Raw genomic sequence first — 13,225 nt, 5'->3', positions numbered from 1 at the left:
ACACACACACACACACATGCACTCACACACACACGCACTCACACACACACACACACACACACACACACACTCACACACAAATGCACACACACACATACACACACACACACACACACACACACACACACATACAGACACACACACACACACAAACCATACTTGAGCTACACTGATTTATTTAAATATAACAGCACCCATATAAACAGTCACACCTGCATTACCTGACATATAACAATGAGATTATATAGTACCATAGAATTGGGATTATAGTAGACCTCAAAACAGGAATGCATGTACAGTAAGAGATAAAGTTAACCAGAAAATGGAATATTTTCACCATACGTAAAGATTTTTTGATTTAGGCAAGTTTGTGATCTATTATAAGACATATATATATATATGTATGTATGTACAGTATGTATATATATTCCAATGGCCCAGTGCACATGAAAGAGAAAAATGGTAAACACTGATTAAACTGATTCGATGCAACTTTCGGTCAAAAACGAAATGTTGCATAAAATGTCATGTGATGTTTGGTTGCAGCTCGGTAGCTTTTAATTCATCAGTTGGGTGATCATTTGCTTGCTAAATCAAGAGACCCATTCAAAGTCCACCACACCATCCTACTGCTACAAGCACAGAGACTTCTGGCAGTTACCAACAGACCGTAGAAGGCAATGACTTTTGCTCGAGTTTGATTACGTCCAAAATGCATATACATACATGGATTATAATGGTATATAACACATTCATGCTTAAATTTGACAGTTATTTTACAAATTTTGTAATTACATTTTGTAATTACAATATTTGCCTTGCTCATGTTGGGACACACCATTAAGGGAAACTGAAAATAATGCAATGGCAGAATCATGTAATTGCATTGATGGGATCGTAGTATTCCAAGTGAACTAGGTTGGGTACGTCAAAGTGAAAATTGTTTTCACAAGGTGGCAGGATCTTACAGGTATCATTTATGATGGGGAATCTTTCCCTAAAACTGGTCACTGTATAACAGATACTATTTCCACCCTCACTGGTGACTGGTGCTAGGACAACCGGTTTGGTAGAAGTCGTATGCTAAGGCTAAGGTATCCAGCTGCATATAGATTAACAGACGAAGTTGCTGTAGCTCAAGAGGAGATGCTGTCTTGGAGCTTTGAGTGTGGTCAGCACAGTCAGGAGAAGGCCATATAATGCACACAGTTGTTCAAAGATTGCACTATTTTTGGAGGACAGAGGAAGGATAGAAACATGAGAGACATAATTTGTGTGTGTGTGTGTGTGAGTGTTTGTGTGTGTGTGTGTGTGTGTGTGTGTGTGTGTGTGTGTGTGGTGGGGGGGAGGAGAGAATGAATGTTTATAGCGTTATTTTTCATTTAATGGCTCCTCCTTTCACTTTCAATCCCTTCTCTGTTCTTTCATCGTGCACGGAAAAGAAGGAATGCCCCCCCCCCCCCCCCCCCCCCCCCCCCCCCCCCCTTTCAAGAAAGGCCCTCAGAAACATCGTAGCAAAACAGCTAAAAATAAGCGAACAGACCCCAGTAGTGTTTCCACGGATGCCCAGAGCGTTCCCCCAGTGCCGAGAGGAACGCAGCGAAGTGGAGCGGAGCAGAGCGTTACCCTGGGGTGTCACACCGAGACTTGAGTTGGGTCAGTCACAACAGAGAGTGCCTGGTTTCAGGAGGCGGAAGGGGTGGGATGGTCACAGGTGTGTGGAGCTTAACCCGTCCGCACTGTGAGACTGTGCTGTGTGGAAGCCCTCTTTGTGGGTGCAGGAGAGGTGAGTGGCCTTTTTAAGGTGTCTGTCTGAGGCTTGTTGAACCCCCTGAGTGGGGGCGGGGGGGGGGGTGGTGGGGCATTGGATAAATGGAGAGTTGTTCGCCAGCAGAAGGTCTTGCATTTAATGCCACAGCAAGAGATGTAAGTGTGTCTTAAACCACACCAGAGTGTACTGTGTTCCCTGTTGTGTGTAGATAAGAAGAGTAGAATAGAGAGCTATAAATGAATCCCTAAAAGAAGAAGTAAGCTTTAGTAAATGGAGAGTTGTTCGCCAGCAGAAGGTCTTGCATTTAATGCCACAGCAAGAGATGTAAGTGTGTCTTAAACCACACCAGAGTGTACTGTGTTCCCTGTTGTGTGTAGATAAGAAGAGTAGAATAGAGAGCTATAAATTAATCCCTAAAAGAAGAAGTAAGCTTTAGTTAGGAAAGAGGCATTTTAACAACATGAAAATGAGAGGGAAATTTGGAAACTGCTGTTTCCTAAAACTGATGAGACTTTTCTAGATGAAAGCTCATTTTCTCCTGCTCTCTCTCTCTCCTCTTTATTCTGCCTTTCATCTCGGTATTCTCTCGCTCTTTCTCTCCTCTTTATTCTGCCTTTCATCTTGGTCATTACTCTCGTCCGCAGCCAGGAGACATTCACCCCTCCATCCTTCACTGTCTTCATTAACTGACCGAATGAGTAATGAGTATTTTCATACTGCGTAATTTTGACCTAGAAAACTTCTAAATGTCATTCATTTAATGACATTGTAAAATGGAAAACTTTTCTTTCAGTGAGCTCTGTTACATTTACATTTCGGTTTGTTGTTTAAGATTAGATTAGATTAGATTCAACTTTATTGTCATTGCATAGAGTACAAGTACTGAGACAACGAAATGCAGTTTAGCATCTAACCAGAAGTGCAAAATAGCAATAAAAGTGCAGAGTATGTGCAAATGTAGGGTGGAATAAGTGAATAAATATGATAAATATGATATGTACAGTAAGAGTTAGAATATGACACAGAATTATAAAACAAGGTATGATAAGTATATAAAGTGCAGGTTAAAGTAAACTGGTGGTCACAAGTGAAATCAAGTGAATGAGGTAGAAAAGTACAATCAATACAGGTATTGCAGAGCTCTGTTACATTTACAGTTCGGTTTGTTGTTTAAGAGCTGTAAAGAGAGGATGAGTGCTGTCTGGCTTGTTCCTTGTCTTTTTTTTTTTTCTTTGGGTGGAACACTGGAGAGGTTGCAGTGTCCATGCCATGGATAGAGGAGAGCAGAACATTTTGCGTCACACCAGTTACACACGATGTCTGCTCTGACAAGAGTGAGAACAGTGAAAAAGTGTGAATGCTTTTGGATCACACAAACACACATTAAACAAAGGCCTCTACATTGTGTTGTGGTCTCAACGTCAAACCTGTTTACATGATGTTTTTGTGGCAGCTTTTCAAAATGTACACACTTTGAGGATACCTTTGCGCATCTATCTTTATAATTCAGTAAAAAAGTGACTTATCTATTTTTGGTTTACTTCCTTCCCTTCCTTGTGTTTTCCCTCCCTCTCTCTCTCTCTCTACACACACACACACACACACACACACACACACACACACACACACACACACACAGACACACAGACACACACACACACACAGACACACACACTACGCTTATAACAAAAACACGATGACCAAACCCTGAATGAATTTGTGGCACCAGCCAGTGTACTCTTGTTGGCTCTGTTTTCATGCTTCGTAGACCTTGTGCTGTATCTGAAAGCAAAGTTTCATGAACTGTTACACAACTTACCACAAGGTATAGCCTTAAGGTGGGGAGGCTCTTGCTTTGAGTTGCATGTAATCTCTTGGAAGCTACATTGAGACATCTAAACAAAAGGCACAATCCTCAGAGGCCTTCACATGGCTGTTAACAAAATGACTGGAATAAAGTTGTTTTTTAAGGTTCTCTTCCACTGAAGGCTCAATGTTTTTTGTCTGAATAGGTGGGGAAGGGCGAGCCACACATCTTCAAGGAGAAGGCCTTCAAGAAGAAGCGTCAGTGTGGAGTGTGTCACCAGAGCATCGACACCCATGGCTCCTTCTGTCGAGGTGAGGAATCAAACCTGCACAAACACCAGACTCTCCCTTCAGCACTGATCAGCTAGAACACTAAGTCCAATTTAGTCATTTGAACTTGTGTCATGTTAGGAATGTTCCATTATGTAAGCCTAACTCAGAGTTCTCACTCTCTCCCCCTCTCTTTCTTTCTCTCTATTAATACAGTGTGCAAAACAGCCACACATAAGAAATGTGAAGCAAAGGTAAGACCTACTTAAACTTTCTTTTATCCCCGTCATTAAATAATACCTACCGTCTTGAAACCCCTATCTGGTTCGTCATACTTAGCCCAAGGGTCTTCACTTTCTCACGTCTCTCTCTTTGAATCAAGTCCTGCTTTGCATCTGAGTTGCGGCTGCAGTTGCACTCGTGTAAACCCCCCCCCCCCCCTCCGGCCTCGCCCCCCATCGGATGTGTTCCCTCTTCAGAAATGCCCCATGCTCAGGGCACTGGTGCAGTGTCCACGTGCCCGTCTCAAAGGCCCCACTTTGTTGGGCTGGGGGGCTGCCAGTCGGCCGCACCCAGAGCCCCACGCCGCTGCTTGTGAAAGACGCATTGATGAACGAGAGCGAACGCCAGCTCCAGGCCAAGGAGGAGGCTTGGCAGAGGTTGGCTCCAACAAGAGGATATTGACATAAGGAGAGCTGTGTGACTACAGCAAGCAGGCTGTAGGATTTGGACGACGCAAGAAAAATGCAGATCCATATTATGTATCCTTTACTTCTAATACCCAAAACATCAGATTGCAGAACTTGGGTCCTCAAGCAAACAGTGAAAGCTGGTGAAAGCACCCCAGCCCCCTCCTCCTCCTCCTCCATCCCCCTGCTTAGCTCTGTGTGTCTGTGTGTGCTCAAGCTCAGCCAAGCACATACATCATGACAGTACGTCCCAGAGCTGGCAGGCAAGATTTGTGAGTATGCTCTGGCTGCTGGGAAAGGCGCAGCCCCCTTGTTTCTTGGTACGGGAACAGAGTGTGTTGTTATTGTTTGTCACCCCCCCCCCCCCCCCCCCCCCCCCCCTGCTTGGTGACCTCAGCCCTGGCCAGCACAGGGCTCTGCTTGACGTGATTGCCATCAGCTCGGCCCAGGAAGGGTGAGGTTGCTTCATCTTGGGACTGTGTGACGTTTGAGCACCTCGCTCTGAATTGGGGCCCAGAGGTTGTTGGCCAAGAGCAAGATTTTTTTTTCTATGTTTTGCTGAACTGCTTGAAGACATTCAGACTCACACTTTGTGGGTCCCCAAGTGTGAGTGGTTAACTAGCTTTTCACAGCGAGAAATGTATGAGTGCAGTCATTTGGCTGTCATGTGAAGATGAAAGCCGTGCTTTGGGTAGCTTACGATGTGTTTTGCAAACCACTTAAATACAGAGGATGACAAGAGGATTGCCATCACAGAAGATGTGTAGACAGTATTTTCACTTGGCATCCAACTGAAGCTGCCTTGACGTCTGTTCCCAGTTACGCCTGCTTAAGACAATCTGATCTCTGAAATGTGGGAAATGGTTAGATAAGTGAAGTTCTAAGTGATTTATTAGCTACATATCATTGCTATCTAAAGTCCTGGCATGGAGGATCATCTGAACTATGGGAAAGAGATGCCTGGTGCTTTGACTTGCAGAACTTGTCTTCGTAACATCTGGCCAGAAAGTAGTCCAGTCAATAGAATCATCACTCACAAATATGTGAAATCTGTGCCACTTTCCACATTCTTTTATATTTAATTTCATTAAATGGCAGGAGCCTGTAATTATTTGGAGAGGCAAAGGGAAATATATCCTCACAGAAGTGTCGGAGAACTCGCGGCAGATGGTGTCGGCTTGGTGTTTCTGAAATAATGCGTCTGCCTAGACTTTCAAAATTTGTCAAACCACAGGATGTTTTTCTTTAGGCTGGGGTTGGGGAAGTGAACCCATGAGTTTGATGCATACCAGTGTGGGAGTTTTACATTTACTTGAACTCTGTGTTAGCTCAATACTTGAACTCTTAAGTTGTTTCGTTGGCACTGAAGACAGACGTAATCCTATAATCCATCCACTGTAAAATCATGGCAGTGTCTCAAAGCTAAGTCAGTGATGCCCTCTCCCTTCATCCTGCTTTTGAGGTAAGAAAGTAAGGTCAGGCGACACCGTAACCAGTCTATTTCAAGGGTTTTATTGAGAAAAAAGGCTCTCCTTGTTCATCAGGCAGGATGAGTCATTGTCTCCCATGGCTCAGCTGTTACTTATTTATGTGGGGTATTTTAACCACCATCAGTATTGCCTGGAGCGCCGTGACAAACCGTCTCGTACTTCAGTGGGCTTTAATATGCGGAAAAACCCTTGACAGTGTTTTCCCGAGCTTACCCCCTTCCTTCCTGAGAGAGATAGACTCGGCGTTGACCTGTCGTCTGTGCTGTTCCCTGTGTCTTGTCTAGCATCTACAAGTTTAAACAACAAACAAGGGACCCGAGCAATCATTGGACGGCTCGACTCTGATGCCAGAAATGCCTCCGAAATCTGCACATCTTCGCACCACACTTCCACACTCAAACACTCACACACAGCAACAATCTCACATTTACACACACACACACATACATACACCAAACCGTGTTGGAGAATGCTGAAGGCCTTATCTGTGCAGCAGAGTGGAAAATAACGTCCCAAAGGGAGGGAGGGAGGGAGGGGAGGGCAAGGTGGGTAGGGGTGCGCATCCCATAATATGCGGCCTGGTGAGGTAGGAAGGGACCTTTTCCGCCACCCCGTGTGGAAATAATGCACAGCACATCCCCCTCCTCTCCAGGGGGACCCTAGTGGCAACAGCAGCAGGATGAGACCTGATAGGAAGCGGATGTGACGCTCACAGTCCTAGACAGTCCTGCCAGTAAAATGAGTCATGCTCTTTCCTCTTAACTCTGTTTATAGTTTCTGCTAATTACTGCTGCAGATGAATTGCAGTTATTGTCGACATTGCCACCCACATACATTTGTGCATGTATCTGATTATTCAAATGGTGCTGGGATTACTTTGACGTAAACGGACAGTTGGAGATGCCTCTTGGGTTATTTGCTGTGGTTGTTGTCTTGCAGAGGTTGTAGCTGTAGTTCTTGAATATTTTGACTGTAGTGTTAACCAGTTAAATAAGACTTCGGTTTCCACACCCTGTTTGAAAGGACTTTTGAAAGGACAAATATAGAGCGCATCCAAAGAGATCTGATCGGAGCAAGAACACCGCTGTGTCAATGTTATCTAAAACCCGAGGACGGTCAGCTGAAGTTCCCCGTGTTTATATTCTGTCAGTGAGAATCAGGGAGATGCTGTACTGGAACCCAGACTCCCGAATGGACAGAATAAGAGAGACCCACTAGGGAGGACAGAGAAAAAATAAAATGCCAAAAAAAAAAAAACCTCCATGGGATTTTCCACTGTTTGTATCTGTTTATCTTGCTCTGTAGCTCTCTCTCTCTCTGTTATCTGTTTGTTTTCATTTGTTTATTTCTGTTCGGTACCCTCTGTTTTTTTGTTTTGTTTGTTTGGTAGAGAGGAAAGGAAGCTGGGCTGATGCTATGACTGTGGTGGAAGGCTATGTGTGGAGGGGGAGAGGCGACTCAAATGAGCTGTAGCCATTATTTCATCTGGCAACAAGTCAGAGGTAACATGCACTAATGATGGCGTGGGACAAGCAAGGAGGAGGAACACAACAAGGAAAGGGGGAGCGAGCGAGAGAGAGAGAGAGAGAGAGAGACTTGATGTTATGTAACCTGTAGTCCAGTGTTGAAGTGTGGTAGTTCTCATCATATGACCAGTTTGGCCTTGTCATATGCAGTGTTTTATTACTTGCAATGAGCTATTGCTCCAAGCAATGGCTGAAGTCACCTTCAGTCGGAAAATCAGCATGTAATAGAGCCTTCCCAGTGGAATACAACTTAAATGAATGCCTGAATTGGCAAAGGTTTCTCTTAAGGCAATCAAGGGTACGTTGGCGTCTCCAGAAAAAGGACATCTTACACAATAAGTGTTTGTCCACAGTGCTTACAGGCAGACACTTGGAAGGCGGTCTACAGTGTGGTGGTTGGCATCAGTTGAGCCAAGCAACATAGCCATGGGAGTGTCACGCAGTCTAGAAAGCATGAGTGAGGAGGCTGTGGCTGGTGGGAGGTTTGGGCTTGATTAAAGCGGAGAACATTTGTTTGTCATTAGACCTCATAACTGGCCAATAGACGCTGACCCAAAGACCACGTCATCTGCTCTCATCACTGCTCTTGAACTGTCTGGCTCTCTGGGAAAATGCGCATACCTATCTAATTCATGTTTTGGCTTCGCCGAAATAGGCATTGAGAAACATGTCCATGTGTTGCACATTATCATTTATTTGCTGAAGTATTTTCACACGGGAAATTATGAGTGTTTACTAATTCACCATGTATCTCAATCGTGTCGCTTTAAGGATTTCTGTCTTTAAAGTTTTCCAAGAGGAGACGGGAAAGGAAGGAAAGAAGCCTCTCTCTCCATGGCTCTCCAGCTGGTTCTCTTACGGTGCAGATCCATACAAGCGATCTGGGCGACGCGATCTGGGCGACCCCATGCATTTCAACGGGAGCCAGCTCCATTGTGACGTAAACCAGCGATCTGAGCGACGCGCCTGATGAAAATTCGAACATGCTCAAACTTATGCAAATGAGGAGCGATATTTCACCGGCAGCGGCCAACATTTCAGAGAAAGAACACGGCCACTCAAAGCAATGGAATTTGATCGCGTCGCTCAGATCGCTTGTATGGATTTGCACCGTAAGGATTTCTGTCTTTAAAGTGTTCTAAGAGGAGACGGGAAAGGAAGGAAAGAAGCCTCTCTCTCTCTCCATGGCTCTCCAGCTGGTTCTCTTACTCTTCACTAGGCCTGGCCAGCTGCTCGTCTCAGGCTCTGTGCCAGCCAGCCAACCAACCCCCCTCCCTCCTCTCTCCCTCTCTTCCCTCTCCTCCTCTCTCTTCATCCCCCCATCAACACTTATCTCACTAATGGAGCTGTTTACACGAGTTGCCCTGTCCTCCCTATATCCACCCTCTCATTCCTCCCGATATCCTCCGCCATTCTCTCCCTCTCCATCCATTCACTTGTCAGGATGCAACTCTTGCCTCTATCTTTTCATGATTTCCCTTCAAGCCTTTTTTTCTGTCAATCTGGATCCACAAGGGCCTTTCTTGGATATAACTCTTGTTCATATTTTTTGATCTTCTCTCTCTCATCGCTTACGCTCAGGAAAATGTAAACTGCCAAATTTCACTGTTTGCAAAAGAAATTAAGATTCAGGAAAAAGGGCTTGTACTCCAGGCATCTGTCTCCACCTAGACTGCTTAATGTGAACCATACACACACTCACACAGACTCACACACACGCAGAGCACACAAACACACACACACACACACACACACACACACACACACACACACACACACACACACACACACAGAGCTCACACAATCTTCACCCATGAGTCACCCATAAGAGGTCCTAAACCAGTGACAACCAGTATACCAGTGACTAATATTCAGCCAGCCAGCAGCAAACACATAGCCCCCTCTGGCTCACCAGCAGCCCAAGGCAAGGCGTGACCAGCCCCCATGTTTCTGTCTGAGTCTGCCTGGACCAGCCCAGCCATGCACTTCCTGTTCATGTCCAACCCATCAGAGTGGTGGTGGGGGGAGGGGGCACAATCAGGGGGGCCTAGTTGGAAGAAAGTTGGTAAGAGTTAGAAAGGGGAAAGGGACAGAGAGAGAGAGAGATTGTGTGTGTGTGTGTGTGTGTGTGTGTGTATGTGTGTGTGTGTGTGTGTGTGTGTATGTGTGTGTGTGTGGGTGTCGGTGTGGTGTGTGTGTGTGTGTGTGTGTGTGTGTGTGTGTGTGTGAGAGGGTATTCTTGCTTTTTGAGCGCATGCGCAAGTGTTGGCTCAGGAGATGGAATCTGGCGTGTTTTCTCTGGCGTAATGCTCCCCCGTTGCTGGCCCCCTCGCTGTAAGAGAGAGAGAGGGAAAGAGAGCGGGAGAGAGAGGAGAGAGGGAGTGAGAGAGAGAGGAAGAGAGAAGAGAGAGGGAGAGAGAGGGAGTGAGAGAGAGAGGAAGAGAGAAGAGAGAGGGAGAGAGAGGGAGTGAGAGAGGAGAGAGGGAGAGGGAGTGAGAGAGAGAGGGAGAGAGAGGAGAGAGGGAGTGAGAGAGAGGAGAGAGGGAGAGGGAGTGAGGGAGAGGGAGTGAGAGGGAAAGAGAGAGGGAGTGAGAGAGAGAGGAGAGAGGGAGTGAGAGAGAGAGGAGAGAGGGAGAGAGAGAGAGAGGGAGTGAGAGAGGAGAGAGGGAGAGAGAGGAGAGAGGGAGTGAGAGAGGAGAGAGGGAGTGAGAGAGAGAGGGAGAGAGAGGAGAGAGGGAGAGGGAGTGAGAGAGAGAGGGAGAGGGAGTGAGAGACAGAGGGAGAGAGAGGAGAGAGGGAGAGGGAGTGAGAGAGAGAGAGAGAGGGAGAGGGAGTGAGAGAGAGAGGGAGTGAGAGAGAGAGGGAGAGGGAGTGAGAGAGAGAGGGAGTGAGAGAGAGAGGGAAAGAGACAGGGAGAGAGAGGAGAGAGGGAGAGGGAGTGAGAGAGAGAGGGAGAGGGAGTGAGAGAGGGAGGGAGAGGGAGTGAGAGAGAGAGGGAGTGAGAGAGAGAGGGAGAGGGGCAGCAAAGGGGGAAGGAGGGAAAGCAAAGGGGGATGGAGCACTGGAAATGAGAGGTGAAGGCAACATTTGAGCAAGGCTGAGTTTGAATCTGGATGATGGGGGAGGGGGGGGGCGAGTGCCGTGGAACTGAATGTGCCATGAGAGATGTGAAGATGCATCAGTGAGAGGAAGAGCCCACTACATTCAAGCCCAATTCAGACGGAGCCTAGTTTGTCTGCGTCCGTGCTGTTCAGAATACAGATAGCCCTGTCATATAGACGAACACTCTCTATCCGCACACGGTATCTGCAACGATTCGAATCTGGGGTAGAAAGGAATGGATTCAGACACATGCTGGGGAGCTTGGGACGAGAAAGCGACCCCTCATCAAACCCCCCCCCCTTAAGTTACATTTACATCAAAACATGGAACATTTCTGTCTGGAAATTACTTAAAAAACACTTTTCTGATTTCTCAAAAAGCTATTGGCTACTTCTTTGAACTTCGAACAAGAGACCTAAAGCTGTTGTACGTCTTCATATACAGTGGTCCATCAGCAATTTTGCATGGTGGCAAGCGCCTCTTGCCCCTGTTCGTAAATCAACGCGCTTCAAAGGAGCAAGACAAACAGTTAACAGCAGCCCGGTGCAGACTGCAGCATGAGAGTCAGGAGTGATGAATAGAGGAGTGGAGTGGGGCAGCTGCTTAAAGCAGAGCACAGACAGCAGTAGCTAGAGAGAGAAAGGAAACGAGTGGTGTTTTAGGCCAGTCCCTTGTTAGCCATTCCTCATGTTGTGTTTGCAAATATATTTAACATGTGCACTTGACTCGTTCTCTGTCTGACGGTATAAATCTTTGTTGTGTGTATGTTTGTGTGTGTGTGTGTGTGTGCGCGTGCGTGCGAGCGTGTGTGTGTGTTTGTGTGTGCGTGCCTGCCTGTGTAAGTTTGTGCGTGTGCGCGAGCGTGTGTGTGTGTGTGTGTGTGTGTGTGTGTGTGTGTGTGTTTTCCGTCTCTGACTCTCTGACTTAAGTGCGTGATTCAGCACAAGAGAGGAAGGTTTCTTAGGTTAGGTTTGAGCAACAGAGGACCCAAATCATGCTTGACGACTTTGAACTAAGGCCATGGTGAAATCCAATCATTACAGACTAAAATGTTGCCTCGAGAGCCAAAACTTTACTCACATGCGACAGCTGTCCTCACGCCAAGTGCCTGAGGAACTTGATATTAAAATGGAAGCCCACCTAGCAACACACACACACAAATACAACAGTGTCTTACCAACACAAAAGCCCATTCCAATAATAATATGCACAGTTACTGCAACCAAAACAAGTACAACTCCAACAGCACATTCACATTCACACACACACACAAAAGATCCTTCCTAGTTAGCCCCATCCAAACACACACACACACACACACACACACACACACACACACACTCACACACACACATTAATCCAAAGCCTTGGGAGTATTTTGGGCTATACACAATGAAATACACAGGGCACTCCCCATTTCCTGTGGCCAAACAAGAACCCTGGATGGGGAAGAGGAGCGGATATGGTCCGTGTGGGGGGGGGGGGGGGGTTGGTGCTGAGTGCCTGGTGGCTGCACCCTTACGTAAGCATGACGATAGTCAGCAGGTCTCCAACCTCCATATGTACACACACGCACACACACACAAGCCCCCAAGCCTCTGTCCAGTTCACCTCACATGGGACTGACGCAAATCCCCATCCCTGCGTTCACAGCGTCTCCACTTCCTGCTGGAGCAGAGGTCACCAAGAGGCAGAAGAGTGTGTCAGTATAGCTGTGCTAGTGTACAGTATGTGTGAGACATACAGACACATACACACACACACACAGAAGCAACAGTTGTGTAAAAGAAAACAAACTTTGAGGCGCGTGTGTGTAGGGTGTGTATGTGCACAGCTTTGCCGATGAGCTTTGCCTCATACAGCGTGACTCGTGTCCCACCTGTGTCTGAGGTTTGACAGATGTATCCCAGCATGCTCAGCGGGGGGCTTGTTATCTGCGGTCGAGGTTGTTTTGGGGCCTTTATCTCCTCGGTCGAAGGGAGCATTTCCTCCGGCCCATCCCAGAGGACCCCTTCTGCTTCATGTGTCTCCACTCCCTTCCCCACTTCCTGAGGAAGAAATAAAACAAATGGAGAACCAGAAGCAAATGGACGTGCCATGCGTGTGAAGCGTCAGCCATCACTGTACATGTGTGAGTCATGGCTCTGTTTCTGTGTTGCAGGTGAACACAGCCTGCATCCCAGCTCCCCCATCTGACCTGGTAAGTTGTGCGTCGCTCTCTATCTCTCTCTCTCTCTCTCTCCCTCTCTTTCTCTCTCTCTCTCTCTCTAACTCTATGTCTCTCTCTAACTCTCTCTCTCTCTCTAACTCTATCTTTCTCTCTCCCAATCTTTCTCTCTCTCCCTCTCTTTCTCTCTCTCTACCTCTAACTCTCTCTCTCCCAACTTCTCTCTCTCTCTATCTCTCTTTCTCTCTCTCTCTCTCTCTCTCTCTAACTCTAGCTCTCTATATACAGTATATATATATATATATATATACGTATATATATCTCTCTCTCTCTTACTCTCTCTGTCTGTCTGTCTGTCTGTCTCGTGCCGTTTTCTCTGATTTGAAATAAGTGTGTTGTTTCCT

General features: G+C 46.5%; 1 protein-coding gene across 6 annotated transcripts in view; it reads left to right on the top strand.

Annotated features, from left to right (window-relative positions):
• The window catches only part of tns2a (tensin 2a), a 35,879-nt gene that overhangs the window by 8,314 nt on the left and 14,340 nt on the right, over positions 1-13,225 (top strand). For 5 of the 6 annotated variants that reach the window (XR_013968942.1, XR_013968943.1, XR_013968944.1 and 2 more), the window contains exons 2-4: positions 3,784-3,889; positions 4,064-4,101; positions 12,816-12,854. Coding sequence is in view for 1 of the 6 variants with exons in the window: in XM_080854218.1 (XP_080710344.1) it covers positions 3,784-3,889; positions 4,064-4,101; positions 12,816-12,854 (183 nt within the window). In the remaining 5 variants the exon portion in view is untranslated. Of the gene's footprint in view, positions 1-1,760; positions 1,787-3,783; positions 3,890-4,063; positions 4,102-12,815; positions 12,855-13,225 lie in introns of those variants that run through there. The other variant, XR_013968946.1, reaches the window with a different exon arrangement.

The sequence above is a fragment of the Sprattus sprattus genome (assembly GCF_963457725.1).
Source record: "Sprattus sprattus genome assembly, chromosome: 16".
NCBI classification, from domain to species: domain Eukaryota; kingdom Metazoa; phylum Chordata; class Actinopteri; order Clupeiformes; family Clupeidae; genus Sprattus; species Sprattus sprattus.
The sequence above is the reverse complement of the archived record's forward strand: the minus strand, read 5'-3'. Positions and strand labels throughout refer to the sequence as shown.